Source organism: Pseudonaja textilis, chromosome 3 (genome assembly GCF_049901715.1).
Source record: "Pseudonaja textilis isolate UNSWEBS1 chromosome 3, rPseTex1.2, whole genome shotgun sequence".
NCBI classification, from domain to species: Eukaryota; Metazoa; Chordata; class Lepidosauria; order Squamata; family Elapidae; genus Pseudonaja; species Pseudonaja textilis.
In genome coordinates, this window is record NC_141992.1 from 75,029,921 (window position 1) to 75,045,497 (window position 15,577).

At 35.5% G+C, this 15,577-nt stretch overlaps 1 protein-coding gene across 1 annotated transcript in view; it reads left to right on the top strand.

The window, feature by feature from the left end:
• HS2ST1 (heparan sulfate 2-O-sulfotransferase 1) overlaps positions 1-15,227 on the top strand; it is a 100,971-nt gene extending 85,744 nt beyond the window's left edge. Inside the window, exons 4-7 of the mRNA XM_026700276.2 lie at positions 6,051-6,189; positions 8,212-8,309; positions 9,513-9,670; positions 12,439-15,227. Coding sequence (XP_026556061.2) covers positions 6,051-6,189; positions 8,212-8,309; positions 9,513-9,670; positions 12,439-12,665 — 622 coding nt within the window. The 3' untranslated portion in view covers positions 12,666-15,227. The remainder of the gene's footprint in view (positions 1-6,050; positions 6,190-8,211; positions 8,310-9,512; positions 9,671-12,438) is intronic.
• Positions 15,228-15,577: the final 350 nt, after the last annotated feature.

Consider the following 15,577-nt stretch of genomic DNA (forward strand, 5'->3'; position numbering starts at 1 on the left):
CATAAGGTAACTCCAGTTCATGATTCACTTTAATTTGTACTGCCCTCTTATGGTCAAGATCAGAAATTGCAATATATAGAGAATTGCAAATACCGGTTTTCTCCTTCCAGTTTTATTTCTCTCTGCCTCAATCTCCTCTTTCATTTTCTTAACATATCCTTGCCTTGTTCAGATTTTGGGGGACAAAAATGTATCTTGTCTGAATAGTCAGAGAAATTAATTCAGAGAAATTATTTTCCTGATAGTTAAATCTTGAATGTGTGTGTATATGTATGTGCGTGCACGCGCACGCATGTGTATATATTCCTAATATAAAGACAACTAAAAATGATTTTAATAACTTATTTTCTCTAACATTCCAACAAAGGATCTCTCTTCTCCTATCTTAAGACAGTAACCAAGTTATAAAGCATCATCATTCACTCCTAATCAGTAAAAGTCCATTAAAATTTATCAGAAATACCGTAAGAAGGTATATATTTAACCTTAAGTAAGTAAATAAGTTTCATATTCCTCTTTTTCCTTTTTACATAGTAACTTATTTTCTCTAAAAATGCAACAACAAATCTCTTCTTCCCATATATATTCTATATCTTCCTATATATTTTAATTGGATTTTAAACACAAAAAGGATTCTTATAATTTCAAAATCTCATTTTCAATCCATCTGGCCCCTTAGTAACTTTCTAAAATCAATGTTCTAACTACTTTTTTGCTGTTTATTTCAAAACAATTTATTCAGAATTGAAACTTCTTTCCCTGTGGACTGAAGGAGAAACACCAGGTCCAATATTGAAACTTGTCATTCTGAAAGTTCTTAATAGCCTCAAAGCAGTTAATAAACAATTTCCAGAAATGATTAAGAAAGTTGGTGAAACCAGTGTCCACTTGAATGCTCTCAACCATGGCTTGGGCAAAGCTGAGTTTCTTTTGGCTCCAGAAGCTCTCAAATCAGCTAGTGGCCATTGTTGTAGTTTCCTTACAAGGAATTTCAGTATACAGCACTTAAGGGCGATCTCAGGTCCTCCCCTTTGTCTGGAGAGGAATTTCGAAGCACTAATTTGTTTGCAAATTCTTTGTTCCATTGCAATCATTGGAGCTTCTCCAGAAGTCTGAATTTTGTTTACTTTACAAGTGGTATTAAACTGTCATCCCATCCTCAAATTTTAGGACTGACTGCCTATTCTCCCTCAAAGGATTTCTGATGTTGCGAAATATTTTAGATGCTCCAGACTTGTGGCTATTTTTTTTAATAGAAATGAACTTGTTAGTTTTAACATTAAATGTTTCCCACCATGATTATATAATTGCTAAGTTGCCTTCTATTCAGTGTAGCATTATCTGTGCTATTATTTGAGCTAGTACATTTAATGTACATTGTAACATTCCAACTATGGGAAGAGAACCTCTCTTTAAAAGTCAATGGTCAGCTGTTTAAGCTTACAGGATAGACAGTAATAGTATTGGTTCAATGACATCAGATTCTCTTTCTTTTGACAAATATTACTTCTTTATAATGTCTTGACACTACAATGCTTAATTTTCCATTTAGCGTAATTTACAGTCTTGCTGACTCCAAGTTTGGCAGTTGCACTCCAAATACATTTGGATAGCACAAGGTGGAATACATGTGCAGTCCACTCTCTGAGTCGAGACAATAAATGTCTACTTATATGCTAATTAACCTCTTGCTATATCTTGTATAAAGCAGTTTCCTTTGAAACTTGTGTATTGAGCAGTTGAAATAGATTACAAGCATTGTTGCTATTCCTTTGAACCTCATAGGTTTTTGCTGCTTTTATCAGAATGATTAAGGCAGCATAGCATTGGGCCAGAAACTGCACACCTTAGAGTGAGTGCCTGGTATGCAACACATATAGAAAAGAGGGCAGGGCTTGCATTGCAGTGTTACAACACAACTTACATCATTTTAGGACACACATACCCCCAGTCCCTCCACAGATGCTTGTCTGTACTCTGATGATGTCTGAGACAGAAAGCAATAGGACTGGCATATAATATCTGAGTATGATCTATTTTTGAGTGCATGAAATTTCTGTTTGAACGTTTGTTTTAAGAATACTAGGGGTATATATTGAATATGATAGTTTTTCACATTTTCTTCAGCTCCTTCTGCTTATAACAATAGCAATAGCACTTAGTCTTACAGCACTTACATATTGCTCCATAGTGCTTTACAGTACTCTCTGAGTTGTTTACAAATGTCAGCATGTTGACCCTAACAATCTGGGTCCTCATTTTACCAACATCAGAAGGATGGACATCTGAGTCAACCCTGAGCTGGTCAGGATCGAGCTGCAGACAATCGGCAGAATTAGCCTGCAATATTGCATTGTAAGCACCATGTCATCACGGCTCCTATATGTTTGTAGTCTTTGTTTGATTCTCAATTTTACTTAACCTTGAAAGCATGGTAGCTTTTAAAGCAAGTTAAGAAAAAATGTCCATGTGTGTGTGTGTTCCCTGCCCTATGTTTTCTCTGTTTTATTTTGGTAATTGTGTAAAAAATGGCAACCTCCAAAAAGTTGATATTATTTTCTAATACTTGCAATAATCCTAATATATTGTAATTTCCAACTCAGAACTCCAGGTCTGTTGACTAGAATGAGACCTTGAGGAACATTTCTGTGATATTGCCAAGAAAATTAATTGAGGTATTGCTGAAGTTGCCAGGACTTGAGCCTGACTTGGAGATTTTACTCTTATCTCTACTTACCAGTGTCTCATAGTATCAGTGTAAAATTCATACATTCTAATTATGAAAGATGGGACCTAAATATAACACATAAATATATACATTGACTAATAATTATAGCAAAGTCTGTTCAAAGTATTGTTATAGAATATAAAACATAAGATATTCCTAGTTAAAAACTTAGCCACGTTTAGCATATCTCAATGTTTTCAGCTATCTGTCCAGAATAAATACTGATGATGTTTCCTCACCCTCCTGTAATTACTGGATTAATTACTGTAATTACTAATGAAACATAGTATCACATAATAGTGCAGTCAACAATGGCAGAAAAAGGTTGAAATATTATATACCAAGAAAGAGCTCCCTACTCTCAGTCTCCAAGAAGAAACCTGAGTATAATTTGTTTTGAATTTGTTTTTCCAAATTCAGAAGTGTAACATACTGTATTAATGTACATACTGTATTAATTACTGTGTTGAATATGTAATGAAATAATAACATTTTGAACATCTATATAAGTATTTCTTTATTCAATAAGTTATTTATAGTTTGAAACTTAAGACCTTATTCAAGAAAGAAACAAAACAATATCACAATTTACATTTGGAGCATATTTTCCCCAGGACTGTCTTATACTTTAGTTTTTTCGTTTGTTAAATGACTGTGCTTGCCCTCTAAATAGTGTCAAGGTTCCAACTAACAATCCCAGGCAAGTAGAACTCGGAGGCCACTTGTTTCCTCAAAGGACTTCTTTATTGGGTACATCATATCGGCACACTTAGTGGAAAACCAACTCGGAATCTTTCCAGCAGTTTTAGCATAATTAAAGCCAGCAATAACCCCTTCCCCAAGTGTCATTGGTCACGTTGGCCAATTAGGTTAATTGGCAGGCTCCTCAGGCACTCTCCTCTTCCCATCGCCTGGGAGATGACCTTGGTTCCCACAAAAAACATCTATGTTCTGTCTAGCAAGGCATTTCAACCTTCTCCCCCTCCCATAATGCGTAGCAATGATGAACTAGGGAAATGGCTTCTGCCAGGTTTAGTTCAGCATTGACAAATAGCTTGTTTTCTTATATTTGTGATTTTGGTTTTTAAAATAATAGAGAAGTATCTTGTTCTTTTTGAGTAACATATGGTATGGTGTGATGTTCTTTGAGGGGAGAAATATACAGTCTCTGAATACTGTTTATTTATCCTCCTTAGTAAACTCTCCCCAAGTACTTTGATTCAGTATGCACTCATACAAAATTAAAATGAAGTTAAAAAGTTTTGCAACAGCTGTGGTAAAATATATTGTAGAAATTTTATCAAACAGGAGAATGAGTTGATATGTACAAGAATTTTTTTTAAAATCAGTTTTGTTGCTTTCATGTTCTTTGAAATATAACTGTTCAGTACTAACTTACTGATAGGATTCTCTTCATGTTTAAATTTTATCATGTTTGAAATCTAAGAGATCTTGATATCTTCTGGGTCTGTTTCATAGAAGTGCTGATTCATCTCTGCCATCTACTGAAGAAAGCCAAACCTGTTCTCTTTTGTGTTGCCTATATACATTCATAGATAATATAAAAATAACATATGTTAGGCTGTTCCTCCCCTAAGAGGATATAAAGTATAGGAGGAATAATTCTAGCAATTATTTTCCCTTCTGCTCCTCTTTCCTGAGCATTGCCTTCCCACCTGCAGAGCTGAGCTGGTACTTCCGCTTGAGTCAAGGAATGAGAAATATGAATTGAGAAACATGATCAAGAGAGACCTTGATTCTTCTCTTTTTCCTTTGCTGCAAAAGAAGGTTTAGTCTTAGAATATATTTGTTGCGTTTACACCCTGCGACAAGTTCTAGTATGAAGAAAATGATAAATGTAGTAAAAGCACTTAAGACATACAACAAAATCAAGAGTAGCAGCAAAAGCATGACTGGATGGTCTGCTCTTGACACTTTGGGGCCTGCGCAGTTTTGTGGCCGCTCTTACACTTACCGCAAAGCATTTAAAACTTTCCCCACCTCTTGTGGAAAATGGTGAACTCTATTAGAAATGTCCAATACAAAAGCTAGTTTCGAGCAATGTTTCACAGAACAGATTGTAAAGGACCATTTAGGTTAAAAAATAATCTCCAACTTGCTGCTTAGTATATCCCATTTTAGCACACACCTTTCCTATATTCTGGGGCAGTGGAAGACAGGTCTTGGCCATTCTTCTTGCAGTCATTTTCCCTGGTGGGAAAATGGGGATGGGCCTTCTCCCAGCCTCACCACACCTGGGCTGTCTGTCCAGCACTCTGCATAATGACTGTACCGTTGCTTAACACTTGCAATTTGGAAGGGCCAGGATTATGGTAATTGAGTAAAATAGTCACACCTCTCATTTAACGACCACTTCATTCAACAACCAAGATTCTGGGTTCAACTGTGGCTGTAGTAGAAGATTACCTGTATGCACAATATGATGAAAGCTTTATTTTGTACTAAATTCTGCCTTGGGCACAAAAACAGTTGGGTGACCTTGGAGCAGACACTTACTGTCCCTGCCCTAGGAGGGAGGCAGTGGCAAGCTACTCCCTCAATCTTGCCAAGAAATTGCAGGGCCTTATCCAGGCAGTCTATAGGAGTCAAAGGCTTGCACACACAGAAACACAGACATTTTCACAAGAACATTATATAGATTCCTTAGGAGAAGGTGCCAATGAAAGAACAAAACTATTGTGCTCAGTCCAATCCTATCTGGTTTTCTCCTCTGTTGAATATAGCTAATTATCATTTTTCCAGCTTCCAGTATTCATCAAGCTTAATTATCATTTCTGCAACAATCTTTTAAAAGGCAGGATTTTATCAAATTTATTTAATATTTATTTAAAAGGACGGCTTTATCAAACCACAAACTATTTCTGAACACTTCCCTCACCCTCATACCTTTCCTCCATTTGGTCATTATAGTAATCCCAGCTGCATTATCTTCTTTGTTGCAAAGTATAGTTTTAAAAGGTTGCATCTGTTGGAAGCAGACAAGGCTTCTGCTGATAATTCTTGTTAGACAAAATAAAGTGAGTATCTATATGTAAATATCAAATATACATGTTTAAAATCCAGTAAAATGGAATGTATTAAGATAAGGTCTGGTGACCTTCCTTTGAAAACTATCTCGACTGTGAACCTTCTTAAAAGACCCTTGAAATGGAAAACATATTGTCTGCTTATTGTTTTTTCCTAAATACATTAATATGGGGGGAGAGGAACACTCTTTTGAAATAAACTTGATACCAGATCCACTTTTACATCATGCAGGAAACGTTTTGATTTGTCAATTGGATTATCTTTCCTGTTTCAGATTTGGTGTTAAGAAGAAACCAATATACATCAATGTCATAAGAGATCCTATAGAACGGCTGGTTTCTTATTATTACTTCCTGCGCTTTGGTGATGATTACAGGCCTGGACTCCGAAGGCGAAAGCAAGGGGATAAAAAAGTAAAAGTATATCTTATTCACTTTCTTTGTGGCTTAGTTTTAACTATGTAATTTATGAACTAAATGAAAAACATAAGACGATAATGTTCCAAACCAAAATTGGAGCAAAAGTTCTCATTCCATTCACAAGTGTTTTCTGTGAAATTTTTTGATCTTTTAAAAACATCTGTTCATGAGAGCAGGATGAGCTTTTTTAAAAAAAAAGTACTCCTCCATATATTTCTTTTTTTATTTCCCCTATTTTAATCCTTTATTGAAGATCTTAGGTTGGCTATCTCATGTTAGAGGTTTCTGCTATAAATTGTTAACATGCTTGCTTGTCCAGCTCTTTCCTGGATTTCTTAGCTTTACCTTTTCACCTGCTGACAAGTAAATAAAGTAATATGTGTAGACTAACTGAAGATGTCTTTCACAAGCATCCTGTAGCATAAGAGGTTTTATCAAAACGATAGAAGTAATGTCATGATGGCACAATACAATCCTTGTGCCTTTTATATGTGGGGGCACTGTAATGAAATGTGCACAAAAGAGATGGCGCTTACCTAGTGCAACACTACTTTTGTTATTGACCCTCCCCCAAGGACACTTCTGATACCTTCTCCTCTCTGAGTAAATATCTGGATGCTTCATACCATGAGCAGAGTGCAGTCTATTAAGAATTGTGTGAAGATCCTTAATTGTTCAGCATTAACCTGAGTCTGGTGGGATAATTTTATAATCAGTTAATGCTGAATCATAAAACTTTTGTCATGTATTGCAGAGAGCCATGGACTGGAATTCTTCAAACTGCAAGTAATATAGTCATCACTTCCCAGGATAATATTTCATACATTGGGGTTGAATATTATGAGACATTATCACTATCATCTCAGAACGAAATTAGGTTAAACTGTTGGATGCACAAGTATAGGTAGTTCAGCCAAGAAATATGAAATGAAGTCCGAAGTCCTGTCCCATTTTTGTGAAGTCCCAATGAATTGAGCCTTCTTTGTCTATTTTTCGTAACTACTGCATGTGAAGCAATGTACATAGAGCATGTATATACTGATAATACTCCTCCTATTTAGATATACAAAACATGGATCGTGTAAATCCATAGGCACCCTCAGTTGGGTCTTCATTTTATGTTACAGGAACACTACAACAATCCATGGATCCATTTCAGCCAGACTGTTTTCGTCTTCCTTTTGCTTTGGTGCCACGTTAACCATATTCAGGAGATGCCTTTCCCTTTAAGCCAGATACAGTCTACTTATGAGATTCTTTATTATAGCATTACTTGGAGAATTCAGTCCAGAGGCCCTACTCTTGCTATAAAGCCTAAGGAGTTTCTTAGCAAGAAGGAAGTTGGTTGTGATCCAGTTGATCAGTCAGCTATAACTAATGCTGCCTTAAAATCTCTTCCTGATCACACATTTCTTGCTGATGTACACTTGTACTTGCTTGGTGGTAATCATATCACACCCTCTGTGCTACTTGGATTTTGCATTGGTTACGGATGGTTCTGCAACATTTGTTTGGATTCTGCTCTGTTAGTGTTAGAAAGTACTAAGTAGTTAACTTTTGTATAGGAGGATTCAGAACTTTCAAAATTAGCCCCATCTACTGCAGTAGCAATATTATAACTTGATTACCAACAGGCAATCTTTTAAATCAGCAACTATAGTACATTCAGATTGGTTCCTGCTAATATAAAATAATCCACTTTTTAAAATTAACATGTTTTGTCCATATTCCCATGAGCCATTTTAACTTTCATTTCTAGTTATTTCTGTTGTTATCCCTGCAGATAGCATTTGCTTCTCAAGTGTCTGTATCATTGAAATAGTATCTACGGTTGGAACCCAATAGAGATTGACTGGCAAGCATAGTTGTTATACGCAGACCCAGTTGTAGAAACGGGACCTTTTGCTATTGTTCTGATATCCCTTATTTAACAATTTGATCATATTGAAAAGTTTCATCTGCAAGAAAGAAGTTTATAGCTTACTTCTGAGTTTCTCTGGGTTTTTTCCCCTCTAGACCTTTGACGAATGTGTAGCAGCTGGAGGCTCAGATTGTGCTCCGGAGAAACTCTGGCTTCAAATACCATTTTTCTGTGGGCATAGCTCTGAATGCTGGTAAGAATATGACACTACATAAGATATTTATCCTTAATTATATATAATTAATATATATAATTATATATAACAGGTACCAGAAATTTAAATTCAGGCTGCTGCTGCTGGTGATGATGGTGAGCCTTAATTAATAAAAGTAGCTCATCTTCCAAGGAGTAAAGCTTTAGAGAATTATATGCCATTTTCAAACTAAACTGCCCTTTCTAAACTGGCATGTCAGTGATTGAATATCCCGATTAAAAACTGTTTAAGAGAAGGTGGAGGTTTTGGTATTAGACAAACAAGTATTTGACCAAGGAGCTAAGCTTATTTTTCATTTTCACTGAGAGAAATAGGCACAATTGAATTGCATTTTTAAAAACTTGCTGCACTGTGAATTTATCAGTAAAGGAAAAAAGGAGTAAACAAGAGGGTTTGTCATGATAATGCTCCAAACATGTAGTGTCTGGAGGTCACTTCAAGTATAACCAATTTCCAACAATGTTTTTAGTATATAAAGTGTTGATGATCATTTCTTCAGACAATTTCTTCAGTGCAAGGCATGAGCAACTACTTTCTGAGTATTAAATGTCAGCAGAATGTTTAATTTTTTTTTTTAAGAGAATAGAATATAGAAATATTCTTTAATGGCCAAGTGTAGGCACACAAGGAATTTGTCTTCGGTGCATAAACTCTCAGTGTACATACAAACAATGAAATAATATAATCATTAAAAAAACCAACAGTAGGAGATAATAGGAAAGATGAGAAGGATAATAGAAAATATCTTCGTTTTTGCTTATAGTGTAGACTTACTAAAATGCTACGGTTGTTGTGGGAAACCGTTGAACAACTCAAATGTTCTCTGAATCTTTTTTCCATCTGATTCAAAACGATACTCTTGGCTGTTTTAGTATAACAGCAAAACTTTCTCCATTCTATAGCACATTTTAAAAAGGCATTTGCACCATTAAGAAGTTAGAAATCAGAGCTGTAAATCTTTTGACATCTAACCTAGGCAATGAAGAGAGCAAAAACTGGGGAGCAGGGGGAAAAAGCAAAGGAAATTAAAAATGTGTGTGGCTGAAACTTTGTTTTCTTGCCTGAGCAAAAATAACAGCTTAGCCATTATTTTAGCCTGGTGTGAGAATATCTAAATGAAGGGAACCAAAATTCTTGGCAGACATCAAAACCATCCTGTAATTACTTTTTTTATCATTTTAGGAATGTGGGAAGCAGATGGGCTTTGGAACAAGCCATATACAACTTGATTAATGAATATTTCCTAGTGGGAGTTACTGAAGAGCTTGAAGACTTCATTATGTTGCTGGAGGCAGCTTTGCCTCGCTTCTTCAGGGGTGCTACAGAATTATATCGAACAGGTATTTCATCACCCCTCAACTGCATCATGTCTCTCTGTATGTATGCATTTCTTTTTAGGAGAAAGCACAGCATCTTTTCTGAGATTTTCATTATTCCATTCCTGAAAGAATTACAAGCTGTGTATTATGGCTGTGTATAAAACTGAAAATGTGTTTTATATACAGAATACATACATAGCACTTCGTAAAGTCTGCTGAATTGATTGGCTGGGGTGTGATTCAAAGCAAAATGAAAGATCACAGCATTTTGATCTGTTGTAGGCTGAGTAGAGCAAAGTTTATGTTCCTCTCTGCTCTTCCACCACATACTTAAGCGAGACAACTTGACCAGCAACCAAGGCTTAAGTGGCTGGACCTAGCCTGCTACACCTAATCATCCAGCCAGTAGTCTCCAAAAGAAATATCATGTCTTCCTGGCTGTTACCAAAAAATTCTAGTTAGCAATTTTATCTTAGACTCGTGTAGACCCAGACTATTTTAATGAATTCTAACAATTTGAATGGGTTATAAATCTGTATACAAATATACATACGTGTTTATTGCATACCTGCAGAGATCTCTTCCTCCTCCCTCCATAAGCATTACTTTCTCCAACTACCAGAAGCATACTGAGACTCTGCAGAACACACTCTTATTTTTACTTTCCTTTTTCCCACAAAGCAATGTATGATATTCCCCCAAAGAGTCCTCCCAAGTGCCAAGAGGAGCGGGCAAGGTGAGAGGCACATGGCTTCTGGCTCTTTTGCAGAAGAAGGCTTCCAGTGCTTGGTCTAAGAGACTAGCTCCCTCGCCAGTCTCTCAGTGCTTTTCTGTCCATACTCCTTTAGATCTTGCCTATCTTTTTGGCTTCAAGCGCGGCATGTTTCACTGCTTCCCCCCACACCCTTCCCCCTGAATCTTCCCCTGATTCTTTTTTTAGTTACCTTTAGCTGCTTGGCCATGATGCATATAGCTGGCCTGATTGCCTCTCCAATCTCTGCATCATCTTTTCCCTTCACATCATCTCTTAGCCTGCACTACTTTCATTTCACCCATAAACAGCCCATCCGCTTTTCTAATCTTCTGAGCACCATTTTCCCCTGTCACTGCTATATGCTACCCAAATGTTGTTTGGTTTACTGCTCCTCCTCTCTCCCCCACACTTAATTCTCCAAAAGCATTTCTGCTGAAGATATATATTTTGGTCTGGGCACAGTTGTGTGCACAGAAAGTTTTGCAATTATTAGTGAGATTATAATAATACCAGTGTCTTTTTCCAGTTCTTCCTTTTGTATCTACATACATATCTATCTTTTATTTTACTTTGCTGAAAACAAAATAAAACATAAATGGCTTTGCCATAGTCTTTCAGGCTCTGTAAATAAAGGTAAAGTTTCCCCTTGTATATACGTGCTAGTCATTTCTGGCTCTATGGGGTGGTGCTACAAAGCTGAAGACCCAGCACTGTCTGAAGATGTCTCCGTGGTCATGTGGCTGGCATGACTAAACGCTGAAGGCGCACGGAATGCTGTTACCTTCCCTTATTTTTCTACTTGCATTTTTACATGCTTTCAAACTGCTAGGTTGGCAGAAGCTGGGACAAGTAACGGGAGCTCGCTTCGTTACGCAGTGCTAGGGATTCGAACCACCGAACTGCTGATCTTTCTGAATGACAAGCTCAGCGTCTTAGCCACTGAGCCACCACAGGCTCTGTAGACCTAACCTTTTCATCCTAATTTAAAGAGGTCTATAAGTTTTCAGGGACCTATCAGTATATTACTGGAAAAAAGAAAGTAAAACTTCGTACCTGGTAATAGTAAATAGGAAATAGACCAGATCACCTTTAGAATTAGACTGCATTTCTAGATGGCAAATATAATGTTAAGTTACCAGCTATATGTAACAGGGCTGTGCAGTGCTTGGGAGTGAAAGGGGAAAAGGTGCTTCAAAGCATGCATGTATGTCAAATTTGGAATTTGAAACACCACATGTCAAGCTGAAAACAGTTATTTTCCATTGGAAATGAACTGTTTTAATCTTGTTGGAAGTGTCTCAAGTTTAAAACACTCCACAAATGATTGAAATGGCCTGTTCCCAGTTCCTTACTTTGAATTTAAACATTTTTCACACCATTTGATAGGAGCCACATTTACTATTTGCTTTAAGTTCATTGTAGTTTGTAGTCTGACTTTGATTATTATTTCATAATTATGGCTAGAGAGTAGAACATAAAGAGTTAGTTTTGATAGTGAGAATATAGTATAATATACTATATGGTATAGCTTATATGTTAAGTGTATATAAGTTTTGTGATATATTCCTATAATAAATGACTTTGTCCTCTTGTCTTAAAAGATACTTTAAGACAAAATATTTATATTATGACAAGTCACCCAAACACAAATTGCTTTGTGTTTTTATTAGTTTTGTTATCAGTACTGCTGAATTTCTAATTAAGTATTAATCATGATTGAAATAGAAAAATGAATGTGATAAGAAGAAATGCAGTTTTCTGCAATCACCCCCCTCTTTATGGTTTCAATAATTAAGCTCTTTAGCAGTGGCAAGAATACAACTTCTTTTTTGTTTTTTCCCCTTAAAGTTGGTACTCACTTCCCAAAACTTAATAAATCTTGGTCAAAATTTTGTCACTTTTCATATCCATTTAGAAACCTACAGACTAAAACAATCATGTTGTGCATCCTTCCATAAATTTGTGGTCCATGCTGAACAGTCATGAGAATATTTACACGATGACCCAATGAAATTGTGATTTATTTATTTTTTAGGTAAAAAGTCTCACCTTAGGAAAACGACAGAGAAGAAGCTCCCCACAAAAGAAACCATTGCAAAGCTCCAGCAGTCTGAAATCTGGAAAATGGAGAATGAGTTCTATGAATTTGCTCTTGAGCAATTTCAATTTGTCAGAGCCCATGCAGTTCGAGAAAAAGATGGAGAGCTATATATTCTGGCACAAAACTTTTTTTATGAAAAGATCTACCCCAAATCAAACTAAAGACGATGCATATTTTTAGGTTAAGAAAACAAACCTTGTGGTCACATCCTTGTCCTCAGCACCAATTTGTAGATGATCGATAAATCCACTGAAGTGCTTTGATCTTGAGCTCGGTAGAGTGTACTGTGTGTCGCTGGAAGAAGATAGCTGAAGAGTAGACCTTGATCACCTCTGAGTTTAAACTTCAGTTTCTTTAATATTCTGAAAGAAGGTTATTACCTAGACCTTGCACAAAGATTTACAGAAATTAAGCACATACCAGTTGTAGCTGAAGTTTAAGTGAAAAACTTCCTTTTATTGTCTTCTTGATTCATAGGACAGCTTCTTTTACTTAACGCAGTGCAGAGAGGAGTTGGTTCAAGATGGAAATTTGGGTTGTATACACTTATGAATAATATAAATAACTGGTGGACATTTGTGCTTTGTTCTTGTGAATTCATATCACCTGACATTCCTTGGGATGTTCACCTTCTAAGAAATGATGCAGCTGGACGTACCTGAATTTATAAATAATGGATTTTCATTTTAAGAAATTAGAACTGGTCATCAGTGTTTTGTTTTTTTTTAAATCAAATCCTATAGTAATATTGTAAAAAAGGCTGAAAATCACTCAGTGTTTCTTTAATATCTTTTGAACCTCAGTCTTACATTGGAAAAACTCTTAAGAAGTGAGGTTTTGCCTACACTTCAGTGTAAAACAGATAATGGATTCTGTATCAATGTTCCATGAATTCTTTGTATTTTTAACAACTACTGGCAAATCCATATTCTGACTCAACCAGTGAGCCTGTGGTATGGTTAGGGTTTTCCTATTTAGATACTTTTACCAGTAGAATATTTTTACTAAGATGCTTTACAATGTGTTTTAAAGCATTGCATTTGCAAAAGGAGAAAGCAGCTGTAAATAATGCATATTTTATGTATTTGGACCAAAAGGTTAGAAGTAAATTGTTTAAAGTGTCTTTGCACCAATTTTGTTGGATGAAAAGTAAAAAACAATCTGATTTGCTGTTTCAAACCCCACTTTGAATTAACACTTGGACATCACTGAAACATGCTTCGGTGATCTCAACAAATTTAAATATAGTGTTTCTGCCCTGAATCTCTTATTTTTTTCAGAAAACAACTTAATCTTCATCTTTTTTATCATGATTGAAAGGAAAAAGGAAAATTGATGCATGTGGCCTGGCGAAGAGAGATATAACAGAAATTGATATCAGTGTATATTCATTGAACTGCCTTATGTTACTTAGTAAAATTGCATTTGCCACAGTTAGCACCTTACAACATAAATGAAATTGTTTAGCAATTAACATTCTGAAATGCTAGATTTTAAACAACAATCATGAACATTTGCCATTCTTAAAATTCTCTGTTGGTGCACAGTTCTACTTGAATTTTTTTAAAAAAAATAGCATTAAGGTTTGAAGAGTTTTAAAACAATCCGTTAAAAAACAGACTTTGAATTTCACATTCAGTAGAGTGCTATATATTGAGATGAAAACGTTATCAAAAGTGTGTATCTATTATACAGACAAAACAGGTTCTATCTATAATTGAATGTTTTAATGCCAAAAACACGATAACTGTTATAATAAGGTAATGAGACTGTTAAGTAAAGCTTTTACCTTTATGTATATTTTACTTTGACTAGTTCTTAAGAGAGATTTTAAAATGGCACTGCTTTCCTATGCAGTGTGCTTTTGTTTAGTTGACAAGTGCTGATTATGTTACTTCTCTATATTACCATAAGTCTGACTGTTTTATGGCCATTTAAGTCCAGCTGAATGAGTTATGGGGAAATGCAGTAATTCTTACTAGACTATTTAAAATATATTAAAACTTAGGAACCTTGAGTATGGATGTTGACAGCCCAACAAAAATGTTGATTGTGCAGGCTAATGATTATATAGTTTGCCTGTTTTCCATTCTTGTATGCTGGGAAGAGAATTTAAGGTTCTGCTTCAAAACAAGAGGTTGTGCAACATAATCTGAGCTAGCGTCACTGTGAAGATATAAATGTGACTGCAAGTATGGATCCTTCTCCTTAACATGGCATAGATTATATGGGATATCCATCCTTGCAGATTCTCCACTATGTGGATGTGTTTTAAAGGAAAGAGTATATGTCTACTAATTAGACATGAGCTGCTTTGCCTTTAGGTGTATCTTTATTACTTCAGGTGCATTTTAGATACTCAGGCAATGATATCTACTGTTACCTGAGATTAAGTCCTAATTGAACACATTGGGATTCATTTGTGAATGAATGCATATGATTATGCTGGCAATATTGTAAAATATACAGCAAGTGGGTAAAAAGGCCCTTTTTAATTTCCTAAATGCTCATTTTGAAAGCAAGCTGTAGCAGCTGTGTATCTTTTAGTTTAGTTAACTTAAATCATAAATGAATTATATTTGGATTCATGAGATATCATTGGATACCATAGTACTCCATTTAGGGAAAATAATGTTCCTCATGACTATTTAATGCTAGAAAGTGTATGAGAAGTTGCTGTGATATTAAGATATTGGCAGAAAAAATTAAAATGTATGATTGCATTTAAAATGAAACACAGTATTTTGAGACCCACAACACTGCTATTGCATCTTGCACTTCAAAGCATCTGTCTTTTATTCCCTTTTAAATAACTGAATAAAGCTCTTAATGTTTACAAAGTAAAATATGGGCTTCTAAACATTTGATACAAACTTACAAATTATAAACATTAATTAAAGCAGGATATAGTTTACACATTTCAACAGTATTGAAAGTTTTATTAATGAATTATCTTCCTAGAGGAGGCTGTTTGACTATGATTTTATTTCACAACTAAAAGCATAGTTTAAAAGGCCAATTTCTATTCATTTAGAAAGAATCTTTAAAGCAGAACTGTTTGAATCTTAGCAGT